General features: G+C 38.4%; 2 protein-coding genes across 3 annotated transcripts in view; one reads left to right on the top strand and one right to left on the bottom strand.

Annotated features, from left to right (window-relative positions):
- The window catches only part of hiw (MYC binding protein highwire), a 56,421-nt gene that overhangs the window by 13,642 nt on the left and 24,245 nt on the right, over positions 1-18,534 (bottom strand). The window lies entirely within an intron of this gene.
- On the top strand, positions 1,968-16,962 carry be (ben). 2 transcript variants are annotated; one of them, XM_017159628.3, is made up of 6 exons: positions 1,968-2,577; positions 12,476-12,737; positions 12,795-12,952; positions 13,010-13,299; positions 13,704-14,782; positions 16,122-16,962. In XM_017159628.3, exons 1-6 carry the CDS (start codon positions 2,311-2,313, stop codon positions 16,649-16,651), a joined length of 2,586 nt encoding a protein of 861 aa, XP_017015117.3. In that variant the 5' UTR covers positions 1,968-2,310; the 3' UTR covers positions 16,652-16,962. The 2 variants fall into 2 exon arrangements, with proteins under 2 accessions (XP_017015117.3, XP_070074840.1); XM_070218739.1 differs by lacking the exon at positions 16,122-16,962 and adding an exon at positions 15,310-15,825.

Below are 18,534 nucleotides of genomic sequence, written 5' to 3' on the forward strand. Positions count from 1 at the left end.
ATTCATTCATTCAATTCAGTTTTTATCGTGCCACAAAATGCGGAAGAGTTGTCTTGTCCAAAGGGGCAAAACAACAAAAGGGGGCTAGGGAAACACGGAGAGGGGGACGGATAGATAGATGGGCAGAGAGCAAGAGGGAGACAAAAGCAAATAATGTGTATGACATTCGTCAATTTCTTTATCGCTCACTCAACTCTACGGAAAAGTCGAACCACTCAAAAATTATAATACGATCAATAAACAACAACATGAATAATATCAGTCCTGCTCCATTGACCCATGAAAGTAAAATAATTAATAATAAGAACTTTGAAATATAGCTACTAATGTAATATTTAATACACATCAGGGATATGTATTTCATAAAGAAAAATGTATTCCCAATGTTAAATTCTAGAAAACCCATTAAACGAATGTTGAAATCAGAAAATGGCTTGATAACTGTTAATTTATTAGTATTTCTTTAAATTTCAATATAAAAATCACTATTAATATTTGATATACCCAATGGACAATTTATATTCCAATGATATAGGTATTTTATTGATCCAAAGTAGGGAAAACGAAAAGTTGTGCCTGCGTTCACTTAAAAATCTCCGGGGATTCCCCTGACACACCCCATTTATACAATTATTTTTTGGAAACTCGGGGAGGTTTAGGAATGGAAAATATCATTAGGAGATCTGAAACTCAGACAGAAATCACCGACCCAACGTATTAATTGAATGGTTCGGGATCGGGGGGGCGGGGGAACCCGTATATACCACCCGATGTCCCACCCGAAATGATCATCTGTCTCTTTTCCTCTAGTGATTGAAGCGCTGCAACTTCCGCTTTCCGTTTTGCCTTCAAATTGAACGCAAATTGATGTGCTGCAATGGGCGAGGGATGCATTTAAAATAAGCGAAGGGGCATTACTTCCTAATGCCTGCAATTAAATTTACTAACCCATCCTCCCCCTCATGGAGGCGGTTTACTCCTAACATTCAAAGTAATAAATATTATATTCTTTATAAGAATGTGGGGTTATTTATCAATCTATCAATGGGTTTTCAAGAAGAATTATGTTTAACTTGGAGTGATCTAATTGTGTATATGGTACTTTCTTTATTCTTCATGCGTAGAATAAAACTAGTTGAACTTTTAAAGTCTTCGGCATAGCATAGTTCCGATGCTATATGCTCAGAGGGGTATAGATAGTACGAATATGCAATGGACGACTACAAAAGATCACAATAAAGGGCGACTTAAAGTGGATTTCATCAGTTCTTGGTCTTCGCCTTCTCTGGTTTATCTTTTCCGGCTAGTCTTCTTCTTCAATACATATATGTATAGACCCAGCATGAAATGAAATAAAAAATTCAGCTGATTTAATTTATCGAAAGCCCCGTCGAGAAGCGGCAGAGATCAGCTGTGAGGTCTCGGAGAGAGAAAATGAGAAAGAGACTGAAGAGAGGCGTACACTGGGCGAAATTACAAATTTCAATACCATCGTTTGAAACGCTTAGATTTTTAGCAAATCCAAATCATATCTATATTAAAGGCAGATCACTTTAGATTACAATTCTTTCACGAGAAACAAAGTTCATCTTGATCCTCAGCACTGTTTTTTACGCGGCTAGAACCCGTTGGGAATTATAGAGCACACAGCTAAAAAGAATAACGATCGCTTGTTAAATTTCGGTAGACCTTAAACCTTGAATATCTAAGATAAATATTTTTTGGAATATTGGACACTACAGGTTCATTCTAGAAAACAAAGTAAATAGTATAAAAAAAACCTTTTCAATATCGTTGCTAGCCCATAACCTCCTCCCCGATCGCCGCAGTGCAGTACGCATGCGATGACGAACCGAGTCCACTATGTATGCTATATGGTATACAGACCCCAGAGAGAGAGAAAGAGCATGGCATACGTTCCACTGTGGAAGTAGTGCTCACTGCGATCGGCAGAGGCAAAGTTTTATTAACGTACGAACCGCCAACGAGAGAGCAACAAGTTGGACGTGCGGGCCAGCATTTGTTTTTATTATTTCTTTACAATCGAGACTCGCGGCGTTCTTTTTTTTTCTCTATTTCTTATTTTTTTTTTTCGTTCCTACTGATGTTCTAAAATATTTCTGTGGATGACGAAGAGCCGCATTAAAATGCGTGTTTAGTGCGGCCCCCTGAGATCTCTGATCGCAAGAGGCCTTTAGTGAAAACGGTTTCTGGTTGAGAAAATCCATTGCCAAAACGAAAACGAAATTGTTATAAAGAAAAAAACATCAGCAAAGAAAAGTGAAAAATAAAAAAGCCAAGGAAATCGAGATGCCAGGATTTAAACACCAAAACACAATGAGTTCCAGAAGGATAGCACTGATACTTATCGTAATAATTTCGATATCGGGTCACGCTGCACTTGCCTATCCGGAGCGCTACGATCGATTGCCCTCTTGGGACTACCGGGGTCACTCGCAGATCGGTGGGGGGCAGGAACCCGCCCACCGCGAGAGTCGCGAGAACAGGGAGGACCTGTGCAGACACTGCCACTGCACCAATCTCAAGGCCATCTGCGACTTCAAGCTAAACAAAACGGTGAGTTCAGTTCGGTTTTGGATTCGGATTCGGTATCCACTCATAACCGCAGCCAGACAAAAGCGGTTTTTAATATTACTTAATTGCTCATCGAATGGATGTATTTTCATGGCAGTACGACGTTTTAACACTCTAGTTTGAATATCAGATTGTATTTTAAAAAAAGGGAATTTTAGAACACAGAAAAAAAAAGATTTCTTATTGTAATAAATTTTTTTTATATTTAAAGAAAGTCGAATTTCGATCCCAAAAATTCAGAAATATTAGCAATGAAAGCCTCGGCTGGAACTGTAAACATTTCTGCGCTTATCTTGTTTTCTGTTTTCCAAGACATTTGTTTTCTGCGCCTCAAAACACTTGCATTGAAAGTGAAATGAACACAAAAGATCCCACTGAAACCTGTAACATATTGTTACAGTGGGCACTCCTTAATGCGCTAACCTTGCTTTTCTAATTAGCGAAAAATTCGAAGGTTTGCGTATCTGTTTCTGTTTTTTGTGTGACATTTTATGGAATTAACATATCTGTTGGTATTCATGAAAAGTTTTAGTCAGTTGCAAGAAAATAATGGGTAAGCGATAATTGCGGTTATTAATAATAGCTCAAAATCGTTTTTTACCCAGCAGCAGCAACCAATTAGCTTACGAATTTGTTTTTACATTTTTAAGAATATTACAGATCTTTTAAATTATTTATATTTTTATATACCTTATCAGTTTATTTAACACGAAAAGCGATTCCCCATAAATCAAACCAATTTGCTAACCAGTTAATCAGTTAACAAAATTGAAGTCCTCAAAGTCTATTGACAATAAGTAGGCCCCATATTTTAACTTTTAGTATCAGTAATTATAACCCCTAATTGGCGTGATTGCATAGCAGTTATTAGTAGTTCCAAAAATCACTAAACGACGTCGATTATTGACTGTCGTATACTTTTCGCATGGATAGAGGCTTTTGGCAGCTAACTGCTAAAGTAAACTAAAATAAAACGCACCAAGACAGGCGGATAGAACAAAGAAAGGCGAAAAAGGGAGGAGGAGGGGGAGCTGATAAAGACGAGGAGGCAGACAAGACAGTAGCCGCGATAAGTAAACGCACACAAAATCAAGCATTTGTTGACTAAGTTGATGGATTTTGTAATGGAAAATGGAGAATATAAATAATATTTCAGCTCGTTGTGAAATTCACTGCAAGAACTTATGATTTATGAAATGCACTTTACTTAAAACATTTTAAATCGTATGTATTGTTTACATTTAGTTCTTAAATGATCTTGTAAACATAATAACCAAATTTTTACTGAGTTGGTTTTTTATGACTCAAGTTATCAGCGATTCTTATCAACATTTTTACTATTTACTAAGAATATATCTTAGTAAATTATGCCTTTAGAATCAAAATATAGAAATAATCACATAGGGATCTTAAAGATTTATAACATGTCTACCTAAAAAGGCAAATTTTCTAATTAAAATTATTAAATAATACTGCAAAATGTTAGTGATTACAATACCATATACAAATTATTTTTTGTACATAAAAATATTCTCTGGCTAAATGCAATTATTTGTACTATTTCGACCCTGGAATTTGGTGAAAAATTATAGTTTTCCTCCGTTTTCCGGTGCTGAGGGAAATTTGCTGTTTTGAAATGCGTTTCGAGCACTTTTTGATTAATAGCCCAGCTGAATCGAAATGTAAACAAAGGCCAGAGATGCGTGCAAAATAAAATGAATGAAAGAATTAAATGAAAGAAGGCGGCGCCGTCGCCGTCGCCACTCCCCCTTCCTCTGCCCGCCTCCTCTATAAGGTGGTACCGCTCCCCACCCCTCCCCCTTTTGGCCACCAACCCGTTCGACAGGTTATGCTAATGAGTCAGGTGTGCGTGTGTGTATTCATTGCTGCTCTCTGGGGCTCTCCGAAAAAAACAATTAAAAAGAGCGAGCAAGTGCAAGTGATTGCAGGCTGGGTTTAAAGCCGATTTCCCAGAATCGAATTCTTATAGAATACATAAATTTTGTATTTTATCAGGCACTAGCTATCAATTTTTATCACTTTGGGGTGTATGTATGTATCTAAAATATGATCTATAATAGGATCTATAAAATGATATATTACCAAATATTTCGTATATCTATTTTGGACATACATAAAAACATTAAATACTACAACTTCTGGGGATGAAATATAGCATATATATAAGAAAAAATAAAGTTTTACTTACAGATAACATAAATACAAAAAAAAAACAATTTCCCAACTACAGATCATATTGAAAACGCAAGTGATGGCTAATTATAATTGAATTTCCACCCAGATAAGAAACTGAACTGAATAATGCTTTAATTAATATGCACACATAGATTAGTCGTCGCAAGCACTTAGTGTTCTACTTGGCATTTTCAATTGAAAATAGCTTTAAAGAACTTTGATTAACAGAAATACCAAGGTCATTTTAATTATTTGAACTATATGTATGGAGATGAATACAATCTTACATACAAACTGAAACTGTTTGCCTTGTTTATTATCTCCATTTGCTTATAAAGCAAATCAGACTGCAGTTCCAAGAACTAAGAGCCATTTCTATTCATAAATTAGTAATCAATAATCGAAATGCTAAACGTATATATTCTCGAAAGATATGTATACATATCTAGAAGATATAAGACATTTGTTTTCTTCGCTTTGACCAAAAATATCTCTCCGAATTCTATATTAGATGCAGACACAAATATCTTCTATCGTTTTCGAAGTCATTGGATTCTGCACTTCCTCAGTAATTGAGTGAACTTAGATGCTTTTTCCAGCGGATGTGGGTGACACTTCTTCCCCCACCCCCTTTTCCAGCCCCTTTCCATTTCACCCCGCCACTTATCTTTCCTTTGTGAGCGATTGAGTGACTGTGTGTGCGCCGCATGTGTCGTCATCTTGTAGATACAGAATTTTATTTATTTGCTGCGTGGGCCTGCAGTTCAGTTTTCTATGTGCAAAGTGGACTTTCAGACTATCGAAAACCGAAAGAGCAACCGAAACGAAACGAAACGCACAGAAAGCGAAATGAAAACCGAAAACGGATGGGGAACAAAACCAAGTGGAAATGCATTCCACCCACTTTTCCTACCCAATCGGAATCTATAGATTGACAGTAATAAGCCAAAAAGATCTCTTATATAGTGTCGGCAACTGGAAAACACCGGGAAAAAACGAAAAAAGATATTTAAAATAAAAGGATTTAAAAAAAATATATGATCCTAAAAAGATTAAGATTTTAATGAATTTAAAGTAATTATAATAGAGTCAAAATCTGCCAAGTGGGCCACCCCTGTTCCGAAGGTCCGATTTTCATCGAACTTTTTTACTTTTCCGGTTCACAACGAAAATATAAGAACTTCATTTGAACGGTTTTGCGAAATTTTGAGTTTTACCGGAGTTATAGGGGTCAAAACATGGCATTTTTGACACTTTTTCGAAAAAGTTGCACTCAGTCATTAATTCATAACTTCGGAACGGTAAGAGATATCTTTATGATGTTTTCACTAATCGCTCAAGAATTATTATGGCTTTCCATAAAAAAATGTAAAAAAAATTAAAATTTATTTTTCTTAAAAATAAATCAACATTTTTTTTTAGTTTTTATTTTTTTCAGTGTTCTTCACCAGCTATAGAGTTTAAAACCATTTGAAAATGAAGTTTGATTCATTACGAAAAAGATCCAAAAAAAAAAAAGAGTGGCCCGGCCAAAGGTTTTTCGCAATATCGATTTGAAGAAGGGCGCACAGCGGTTTTCCATACAAAACGACAAAAAGTGCCTCATTGACAGCTGCAGTCGGCTGACGCTACGCGCGCAACGGCATGTGTTGACCAGCCAATTTTCGCGAGCAAGCCGTTTTTGTATGGAAAACCGCTGTGCGCCCTTCTTCAAATCGATATTGCGAAAAACCTTTGGCCGGGCCACTCTTTTTTTTTTTTGGATCTTTTTCGTAATGAATCAAACTTTATTTTCAAATGGTTTTAAACTCTATAGCTGGTGAAGAACACTGAAAAAAATAAAAACTAAAAAAAAATGTTGATTTAATTTTAAGAAAAATAAATTTTAATTTTTTTTTACATTTTTTTATGGAAAGCCATAATAATTCTTGAGCGATTAGTGAAAACATCATAAAGATATCTCTTACCGTTCCGAAGTTATGAATTAATGACTGAGTGCAACTTTTTCGAAAAAGTGTCAAAAATGCCATGTTTTGACCCCTATAACTCCGGCAAAACTCAAAATTTCGCAAAACCGTTCAAATGAAGTTCTTATATTTTTGTTGTGAACCGGAAAAGTAAAAAACTTCGATGAAAATCGGACCTTCGGAACAGGGGTGGCCCACTTGGCAGATTTTGACTCAATACTAAGTTGGTTTTTCATAAGCTTATTCTAAACTCAAATTTCAAATTTTTTAATTGTAAATATTTTTAACAGATTTTAATGTAAATTTTTATGACTATAATAATAATATGATAATCTATTTACAAACCCTTTTTTAAAAATAAATCGAAGTTCCAAAAACTTTTCATTCCAAAAAAATTTCGAAAATTTCTTACTCTGCAGGAAAAAAAGGAATAGGGGTGGGGGTTGGTTTCGTGGCGTTTCGAGTGTTTCTGTTTTAGTGGAATGCGCCTACTTAAATTCCCATTTCGAATGGCTACTTAAACTACTTGGGACCAAATGTTATGGCTGTGAGCTGCTAAAAATCCATCAATTGCCACAAATTGAATGCTCGTTCCACAAAGGCAACAATAAAACAACAACAAAGTGCGACTAAGAGGAAGAAAGACGAATGTGAGTGTGAATGTGAATGCAGTGAGGTGGGCCACAGAAGTGAGGAAAGAAAATCAGAAGACAGCGCCCCAGGAGGTGGCTGGAAAATCAAGATATATATATGTGTAGAGAGGTGGAGAGGCGCCGTCGGAAAATGTGCATTGCATTCGCTTTTATTTTGCCAATAATTCCGCTAATCGGTAAACAACTTTCGATTGTGTATATAACACACAGCAATGAAAACCCCGGTTTTCCACTTTGATATGCAAATGGAAATGGTAACAGAAACATTTACCCCGGCATATGCAATCGATGTGTGTACATAATATGGCTGCACATGACTCAAATCTGTGAACCATAAACCGGGAATCCAATAAACCACATAAACATAAACCATTTGGGATGGTTTACTTATGGAAAAGGCAGCCTATATATGATATCACATTTTTAGGATCATAACTAATTTTGGCTATAATAACGGAAATATGATTTTCAATTAATGGTATGATATGACCAACAAGTTTATAAATTTTTAAGACATATAGATAAATTAGTAAATCCCTCGCTTTTGCTATAAACAAAGTTAGTTTACTTGAAAAGCCGAAAGGAAATTGATTTTTCCATTTCCATTTACAAAATGAAAATACAGAGTGGCCCAAAGGAATAATATTTGGCTGTTAGTTTTGCGGTTAAATGTTGATCTTCGTCTACATAAATCGTTGGATTTTGTATACAGAAAGATATTTCAGTGCCAACAGATCGAATAAACATTTCCGCAGTACATTTTCATTGCAGAGTTTTACAAGTTTTCCGCACTTCAGAGGAGACTATAGATTCATATATCATTTGATTGCTGCAAACTTCTGTTTTTCCTTGCCTTGATAGATAGTAAACAGGGAAAGTGCTTTTCGATTAGAAGAAGTGCCATTTTCACTTTTCTTATCGCTCGACAACTGTTTTGTGGTCAAGACTCATGTAATCGCACTTTTAATTTTCTGTTTGCCACGCCCCTCAGGGGCGCAGTTACAACCAGAATGGCTTATCTGGTCAGAATTACGAATCGGAAAACAACATAAAGAAAAGAACCACATGAGGAATTCTCTACGGAAAGTCACGTAGTCATTTCCCAGCCGAACGTGTCGAGGCAGCATTACTATCTCGAAGATACCGATAATGCAGCGATTCCAGATGATCCATTCGCCACAGGGACTCTTGTGTGTGTGGGAAATAGATTGGGAATGTCCTTTTCCGATTTTCTGATTTCCCGATATTCCGCCCATGTGACCAGCATGCCGTTTGAATTTCGGTTCTTAGTTTTCCGTTCTCCCCGGCTCATAAAACATATAAAAGAGATATATGTATATTTACAGATATACAGATACCAAAAGAGAGCGAGAGGTGGATCATAATTTATTTTTAATTGGCTTTGTTTGGTTATTTATGTTCTGTTGTTGCTTTTGGCACTTCCACCCAGGCGACGGCAGCTATTTCCGCTTGTCTGCCACGCCCCCAGCCTCCAGCCTCCAGACTCCATACTCCATCCTCCATCCTCCATCCTCAATACTATATGATTCCGTTCCAAAAATATATATAATGCCTAAAGTTGTCGCCGACGAAAAATGCCCGGAAAATGTGAAAATCGTGAGCGGAATCGGAATCTTTTGGAGAAAAGCGCCCGAAGATCGGTTGGGATCAGTCAGTAAATGAGAGGTTCTATATATAGAGCCTAGATCTCAATATATAGTCTATAACTACACAGAGAGAAAAAATCTTACAGTATTCTTTAAAAATGTTCTATTAATACTAAAATATTATAATGATTTTAAATGAGGCAAAAATGAGTTTTAAACTTTTACCAAAAAAAGGCAAAAATCAGGTGATTAATTTTCTGGGAATTAGAATGATCTCAGGTATTTTTTTTTGGGTAAACATTACCCCAATTACTTAGAAAGGCTAAAAACACCATTTTCATATCAGTTTATTTTGCATTTTTATATGGAATTTATGACGCATTTTTGTTTAAGCCATATGTGTATGGTAAAATATATATAAATCTGCTGACGAGATGGAACTTCATAAACTTTTCAGACATTTTGGCCACAATTTTGTTTGTTTTCCTTGTCGACTGATGGTTCCCATAAACTTGAAACCGTCGGAAGAGATGGAGGATGGAGGAATGAGAGGAAAAACATAGTAAAAAAAAAAGAGGGAGGAAAGAGGGTGGAAAAACTGTCTGTCAGACAAACAAGCAAATTAAAACTCACACGTAATTGAGACTTCCTCTTTAAGAGGAGAAAAGAGCGAGAAACTGGAGCAATTGAAAGAAATTGCGCCCAAAGGCGTGTAACAAACAGACCGAGAAAAAATACGAGGGGGGTTCGCAGGAAGGAAAGGGGTCTAAGAAAGATATAAAAACAAAGAAGGCCACAAATCTCGGCAAGAAGAAGCCAGCAAAAGAGGGATAAAGCCACTGCAGCTGTGGGCTAAAGATCCAGATTCAGGTTCAGATCCAAAGACATTGAACCCACGAGGCACCAGCGACAACGAGGCCAGACGAAAGAGCAGGTGGCCAGACTTTTCCAGATCGAGTCGTGCATTATAATTACAATGCCCTCCCCTCCTCTCCTTTTTTTTATACCATCATACCATTATTATGGCAACTGCGAAGACGACAGAAATGACAAATTTGATTTACGCCAGCGGGAAAACCGAAAGGCCGAAGTGTTTGTACACTTTTTGGTAGAGTTTAAAAAATTATCAATCGATATTTTCGATATTTTGACCATTCGATAACATTTATAACAAATTAAAAATCGAGAAGTAGTAAACTGTCGATATTTTTTCGGCTTAACAAATCTATAAATGTATAAATAAATATCAAAAAAAATCAATAGAGCTATAGAAAAATCATCCAATTTTAAAAAAAAGAATGAAAACAATGTTTGCGAATTTCAATTCCCAGATAAGATAAGAAAGTCTAACTAATTCCATGAAGAACATCTGAATAACCTACCCATAACTTTATGACAGTCAGCTGCAAGTGGTAAAATAAAACAAAACAATAACAAAGTGCGGCAAAAAAAATTAAAATAAGGTGTCTATATCAAAGGCACGTAGGCACCCACGAACCCAAAAGGGTGATACTTGCGATTAACCATACAAAAACTCGAAACTAAAGAAGACTTACATTTGACACTTATGTATGTATTCGAATGTGTACTAAATGCCCTTGAAATTGCAAAACTTCATGGAATGCCGAAACGTGAACTTACAAGAACTACCAATGTTGAGTGCTTTAAGGTACTAATCAAATCAGATACTCAACTTTTTTCTAAATAATAGTTTTGTTTATTTATTTTTTCTTTTCTTTTAACTATTTTGGATTTGAGTTATTATTATTATTATTATTATTATTATAAGATACATAAATTCTGATTTTCTTTGTTTTATTTATGCAAGTATGCATTTTACCAGCAGTATAGGCAAAATTTAAAGTCTGAGCTTGTCTGTAAATTATCTGAAACACTGGCGATAAGAATATCGAAACTGGACAGTGTGAATCAATGGTGAGTCAGTCACAAATCAAACAAAATTGAAATACAACAGTCAGACTTAAAACGTCGTCCAAAAGCAAACAATCAGCTTGAAAGCGATCAACAAAAGGTCGAATCATGAATATTGTGGATAACTAAATATTATGGTATTGCAAGGAAATACATACAATACTATATTTATGATATGATATGACCTATACTAACAAATTGGATCCCAATATGGTTTTAAAGTTCAATCGTATTAGTGAAGATTTAGAATCTCAGTTTTGTTTGCTTGTAATTATCGCTCGACAAAATCACTTCCAGATGATCTATGATAATCAGAAATCTGCTGTATTATCTTCTTTCCCTAAAGAAAAATCTGTGAGACCCCGGGATATCTTTCTGCTTTCCATTCACTTGAGGGCCACCGCGGTAATCCGGATTCATTAACGCAATGAGGAAGATCTTGGGCACTTCAACGTGATCAACAACAAGATCATCAGCGTCATTAGTGGACATCTCGTCGTCATCCATTGCCCGCCACTCTGAGTTGCAACTATTTTCACTTAATTTAATGAGAAAATTGCACCCTCGGGTGATGGTTCGAGTTTGAGTTCGAGTTCCAGTTGGGGTTCTTCAATGGAGCAATGAACGTTGCGGTCAAGTTGCCGTTGTTGTCGTCGTCGTCGTCAGATGTTGCTGCTGTCGCTGTTGCTGTTGCTGTTGCTGCATCTCCTATTGTTGCTGTCGCAGACACTGCGTTTAAAAATAACACAAGAGTGAGGGATACAGACCGCAAGAAATGTAAGTCAAGCGTCACAGACCCCCGGCAACAGCAACTCCACGGCAGCAACATCAGCAAAAAAAAACATCAGAAATAAAAAGAAATTGCAACTGCTGCAAGTGTCTGGCAACTCCCAGTTTCCCTCTTGCGAACAAACAAAAAAATATGTGCTTAACAGCCTATGAATTTCTGAGTCATTTGTGCCAAAAGAAGTGCTAAATAACTTGATTTATGTATATTTCTTGAAAGCCAAAGTAAATTGCACGGAATGCTTACTTTGAATAACCATAATAATGGTTAAAAGAGAAATATACCTATGTCTATGATATTTTATTCCTTAAACTTGATGTGTTTATTATCCCAAATCTTTCTACAAGGTTCTTTAAGAAATTTAAAAAATCAGTGCGTCTACACCGAAAACAAATTCGATTTGAGATAGGGGTAAATTCTACTTTTTCTCATATCATTCTAAAATATATGATTCAAACATATCAATAAGACATTTTATCATATCATTTATTTCATAAAAACTAAAAATATTAAATATATAATCTTAATCCATGTCAAAATGATATGATAATTAACTTTATCTTTGAAAAATCATATTTTTTTTCTGTGTAGTTACTAATTATATATCAAGACCATTTAAAATCAAGATCACCTGATTTTTTCCTGGTGTTATTTCTATGACTTACATTTAAATACATATTAATATAACCTATATCTTTATATCTAATCAATCGTTCTCTTTTTTTATGTGCTCCACAGCTTTCAAATGAATTCAATGATAAGTACATGGTGCCGCTGAACATTAAGTACATTGAGGTGCGACTGATGGCCGGCACCCAGTTCGTTTTATCCGAGAACTTCTTCCGGGACAACCAGGTGAACTACATCGGATTGATCGGAGTGCGGAGGGATGACCAGGTGGAGATAACCAGCAATGCGTTCAGCCACAACAAAGGTGGCTATCCCAGCATTGAAATTGTGAATATTTCGCGGGTTTTTCTCCGCGATAAATTTCTGACAGGTAAGAGATTTAAGTGGTAGATTTAACCTGAAAGTAATTATACCATGGCAAATCTAGGTGCGGAATACAAGCTGCTGGTGGAGAATGTTGACCAGCTGACCGTCTTCCCGAATGCCCTTCAGATGACCAATTTGGACTGCGCATTCCGGAATATCGGGCAGCTGGATCTGATGAAGAACGCCTTTAATCCGGGGAATCCCACATATGGAATAAATGTGAGTTAGACATTATATTATTATCCAATTTCAATCATTAACTAATCCATTTCACAGCTCCGCGTAGAGGACTCGCACATCAACCAGCTGGGCATCTTTGGCGTGTCCATGGGCAAGGTCAGTCTGCTGCACTCCACAATTCACACGATCACGAGCAACGCCTTCGATGTGACCAGCATCAAGGAGCTGAACATCGAGGGCTGTCGCATCGAGACCATCGAGTCGCAGGCGCTGACCAACAAGCTGCACAGCGACAAGGTGGCCATTCTGGACACGGTGATCGGCACGATTGAGGGTCAGGCGATCAGCCAGAGCGGCATCACCACCATGATAATGTCCAATAACACGTGAGTGTCATGATAATACGATAGATAACACTATCGAAACACTATTTAAAGTTAGTGAATAATCAATGGTTTGGGACCATTATCGGTAGTTAATTAAATTAAATAATAAAAGGGATTTTTTTATAAATTTTACAGATCACGAGAGTTTTTTAATCGTTAGGGCTAAACACTAAATTCCATTTCACTTTAATTATATTAAAGTGTTAAAATTTCCTGTTTCTATAAGTATTAATATTCAATTTTAAATTCAAATTAAATTTTCTTATGCGTTTTTCCTGGTTTTAGTAATTTTTGATACTATCGATACTATCGATAAAACCGATAAAAGTCAAAACTATCAATTTTTCACAACCCTACCTCATTTCCACCTACTAAACCCACAAATCCCCTTAAAACCCCTACAGAATCACAAGGATCCGTTCGAATGCCATCCAAATAGCCGCCGTTAGCCTGTTCATCCGGAACAACTTGATGGCCCACGTGGAGGCCAATTGGCTGAGTGTCAGCCAGGCGGATCATGTGGAGATCGAGAACAATCGCTTCGACGACTACGGACGTTGTGAGCTGAACATTGGCTCCACCAACTGCAGTTTCCGCAACAACATCCTCAAGAATCCGCAGCCGGGAAGCCTGAATTTCACCTGTCGCATCCACCAGGTGCACGTGGGCAACGAGTGCTCCTGCAACTCCAAGGTCTGGCTCTCGGAGCTCACCGATCACGATCTGGAAACGGAGGTACTGTGCCAGGTGACGGAGCACCAGGTGGGCTGCATCAGTGCCAATCGAACGGATGTGCGGCGCTTTGTGAACGAGGCGTGCGGCGGCAACGTGACGAAGTACTGCACCGCCGGCCAATGGGTGACGAAGGTGGCCAGTGAGTCGATCAGGTCGGACATCAAGTGGATAGCGGGCCTGATTGTGTCCGCCTTCCTGGTCATTTCGGCCGTTGTCCTGCTGGTCACGAGGTGCTTTCGAAGCGGCGGCGGAGCAGGAGGAGGCGGAGGAGCAGAAGGCAATGCCAACGAGAGGTGCTTTATCGAGGAGGAAATCCGGGAGCCGCTGCGTCAGAATGCCATGGACTTTGAGGAGGGCAATCCCACCAGGAAGGGCATCCTGAAGCTCATCAACGGGCGGCTGAGCAAGAAGGAGTGCTACAAGCGCACCTTCTTCGTCCTCGACAATATGCCCAAGAACTCGCCGCTCATCGAGCGGCTGCTGCTGAAGCACATCTCGCAGAGCCACCTGGAGGTGAGTCCCTCGATGGACGGGGCCTATGCCACCACCACCTCCTCGGCTCCACTGCCGCCGCCCAGCGCACCCAGTCCGAATCCCAGCGAGAGCAGCGGCGGCGGCGGCGGCTTCGAGGACGAGCCCATCTACCAGGAGCCCGACCAGCAGCGCCTCCTCATCTGCGGCGACTACTCGTCGCCCGCGTCGCTGCATCCCGTCGAGGACACCTACTCGGAGCCGTTCAATGCGACGAGTAAGTACGGCATTCCCTACGGCCGTCGCGATGGATCGATGGCTCCCAGCCCGATCCGACCGCTACTTCCGCATCCCAATCGAATGTCCTAGTTAGTTACTACCCCCCTTTGTTTATGGGCTAACCGATAGGGCGGTGCAATTGTATCTAACTTGTACATACATGTATATATTTAAGGCTAGAAGTGCTATTTGAGGGTTACTTATTATTAAAATTGGCCATGTTCTCAGCAAAAAAAAAGCAATTTGTTGGATAAAAATCGGTTCGCTCGTTCAAAAGTTGTAGCTTCTCGAAGATTTTTGCATGTAGGGTTGCCACCATTGAGCAACCCCACAGGCGACAACCCTCAAACATCAGTTTTCGTTTGGTTTAACGTACACTATTGGCTAAAAATCGACGAAAAATATGTTATCAAAATTAATTTTAGGGTGGACGTTTTTCCAGAAAATGCCTTATTTATAATAACACCTGATCCCAATTGTATAACCACGTGTGTAGATTGGTAATTGTATTTATTAAATCACTAGAATCCCAGAATATGACCGAAGGTACGAAGGAGGATTGTATCAGGATTACTGACATGGAAATCTCTGAAGAAATTTTATCTATACTCTTAATATGCATATGTATTCAATTTCTGCGAGAGATTCTCACGGAATGTGGAATATTTGCAACACTCACATTTTATCGAAATCTTTACCAAATGAATAAAAACGAACAAGAAGATTCGCTGTTTATGTTTGCAAATATAAACACGGCGACAGGACCAACTCTATGTATTTAAAAAAAAAACCTTTAAAAAAACACAAAAAACAAGGCAATCAAGATAAAAAAAATATTCACAACCTTAAGCACTATCTAAAAATATGTATTTACACACACAATAATTAAATGTTTTTGCAAGTGTTTTTCCACTTTATTTACCCACATGCACGTAGATATATAGCACCCAAAAATTATTGTAAACCCCCTCCCCACAAAAAAAAGAAACACACACACACACACTGTATCGCTGGCAGGATTCGGTTCACAAACACAATTGGCAAACAGGCAATTCACAAATGCGGAACGCATTAATCCACAAAGGTACTAAAAACAAAACGTAGTTAAAAATATTTCTAAAAACCTGGTGATGGATTCTATAAAATATCTGGTGTATGTACGCTGTATCTTTGTAGTTTGTAAATGTAACTAGATCTATTTAAGGTTTATTTCTGTGCTGGGTGCTTGTCAAAAATTTTGTCTGCGCTTCAGTTTATGTTTCCTAGTAACTAACTTGAATTCTAAAATTTAATCACTGTGTTGAAAAAATTCTAAATGACTTCTAAATAATTTACAGATGCGAACGACATGCCGCCGGCCTATCAATATGCCACGCCCATGCGCATCCTCACGCCCCCAAAAACCTCAGCGACGACGGCCAGTTATGCGACGCCCGTTTGGCGATCGACGCCGAGTGCCACGCCCACCAGCCGACCGCCCTCGGGGGCACTCCCATCGCCTTCACAAGGACACAATACCGCCACAGCTCCGAGGGCTGTCAAGGATCTGAGGCAGGTCCTCCAGAACTCGCCACAATTCCATCCCGATCAGCTGACCTCAGCACGCAACCAAAGACAAATCCTGCAGATCCTGCCCGTCCAACCGCCGCCGGCCTACAGTCAGAGTCAGAGGTCACAGGGTCACCGCGGAGGTCACCCAGGTCACCCAGGTCACCCGGGTCACCGGGAGCGAAGGCGCAGCTTTGAGTGCCTCGACGGAGCCGCCAGTTTGGCGGCCATGGAGCACATGGACTCCGGATCGGATCACTCCGGCGGCAGCGATGTGACCGTCCAAATTGCCGATGTGATCGACTATGCGGATGCCTAAAAGTATGCATATATATATATCTGCCACATCTGTCACAACACCTGCCACCCACCACCCAAAAAAAAAAAAACAAAAAACACCTGCCAGCAGCAGAGCCCAAAACAAAAAACGAAAACACTTTGTGATATTCATACAGTTTCTCTGGATATGCGAAGAGCTGGGGACAGAGCTACGTATATGTAGATATAGCTAGAGAGAACCGATCGAGAGGAATCGTATCGTAAGCTAGATTAAGTGAACATAAACTTACATTTAAATAAACGAGTCCCAGCAGACCGCTCGACTGACTCATTGTCTGCAGAAACCATTTATTTCGGGGGGTTTTAAAGGGGATATTGGAATAATATTTATAAAAAAGGAATATTTCACGTAGTTTCAAGCTCGAAGTTCATAAAAATAGATTGTTTTAAATTAAATTATTAAATTTGTTTTATATTTTATATCTTAAATTCCTATAAACAAGAATTTGTTACTCCTTATTAAATTGATCTTGTTCTAGTATTTTACTTTTTAATTTATTAAAACTAGGGGATTGTAAAAACGGAAATCTTAGTTTTCAAAAATGTATTGCATACTTTCAAGCAAAGCAAATTATTATTTAAAAATTCCCGGAACACTTGAGAGTGACTAAAGCTCAAGTAGTAATATAAACAAACCATAGATCCCATTTCTCCGATTCTTATCGACAGGGTGGCATATCAAATGGCCGATTTCTCGGTTACTTCAACAAATCGCTGGCGTATGAGACATAAATATTAATCGCTATTGGCTTACACAGCTGTTTTTTTCTGCCTTATGTCTGCCCATAAACAAAAGTGTAAAAAATAAAATTGAAAAGTGAATCGCTGAGACAAAGCCAAAGCAAAATGCCAGGCGGGTGTGTGCTAAGGCTGTGCTGAAATTGCATTTTGAAATGTTGTATAACTTGATTTGCAAGCGCGACCGGCGGGCTGTTTTTGTTGCAAATTAAATGTTGTTGCTGCAGCGGCTGGGCTGCCATGCAAATGCGTTCTAAAAGCCTTTTCGAGTTATTAATGTGCATATATGGTCAGTAAGTCAGGCGGGCGCTCAGTCAGTTTGATCAGCCTGATCAGTTGGCTCACATCTCTCTGCAGGGGCCAAAACAAACTGGGGCACTGCGAGAAAATTCCTATCTAATTTTCCTATTTCTGTATAATATTTTTTATAAGAAACCAATTTAAATTTTCCGAATTTATTGGATTAGTATGCATTTTTAAAAGTATATAACTCAAATCACTGATAAAGGTGTCTAAAAGTATGCAACAATATATGTATTTTAGGTTCAGAGTTCTAATATCTCCGTTGCTAATCTTTAGACACCTTTATAACTATAATATCTTGCAGTGCACGTGAAACGAAATGCGTTTCTAAAAGGCAGCAGAAATAAATTAAATAGAATCGGTTTATTTATGACCCAAGTACTTCCAGCCCCTCAGTTTTTACAAGGTAAATGGCGTGCTTTTAAATATATAATCACTCAAACTGCCATAAATATGAAATGCTCAATTTGCCCGTCTATTATTTTAAGCGATAAGAATGAGTTCAGCTCTACGAAGGTTCCGGAAACTACAATGGGATTTACTATTGATTTCAAGAGAGATTAAATTCAAAGTTCCTTGAAAATATTGGGTGGTCTGCAGCTCAACTGTACTCGGGATCTGGAGAGGTTCCCAGGGGCTCTTGTAAGACCCCATGATCTGAAGAGCCTGTTCATAAGTCTTTACATATTTACATAGTTTGGCTCTTAGAAAGCCCACCGCTAAGTGCTCCATGTTTGCGTTTGCCCCGAAGTAAATTTGATTTGATTTGTGTTGATCAACTGTCCACCTCCTCCTCCTTTCTCTCCCTTTTCTCCTCTCCTT

Source organism: Drosophila takahashii, chromosome X (genome assembly GCF_030179915.1).
Source record: "Drosophila takahashii strain IR98-3 E-12201 chromosome X, DtakHiC1v2, whole genome shotgun sequence".
NCBI lineage: Eukaryota > Metazoa > Arthropoda > Insecta > Diptera > Drosophilidae > Drosophila > Drosophila takahashii.

Excerpts from the sequence above, each read along its gene's own strand:
- be (XM_017159628.3), top strand. The coding sequence starts at position 2,311 with ATGCCAGGATTTAAACACCAAAACACAATGAGTTCCAGAAGGATAGCA. Across the intron at positions 13,300-13,703 it reads ATGATAATGTCCAATAACAC|AATCACAAGGATCCGTTCGA; the intron begins GTGAGTGTCATG and ends AAACCCCTACAG. Across the intron at positions 14,783-16,121 it reads GGAGCCGTTCAATGCGACGA|ATGCGAACGACATGCCGCCG; the intron begins GTAAGTACGGCA and ends AATAATTTACAG.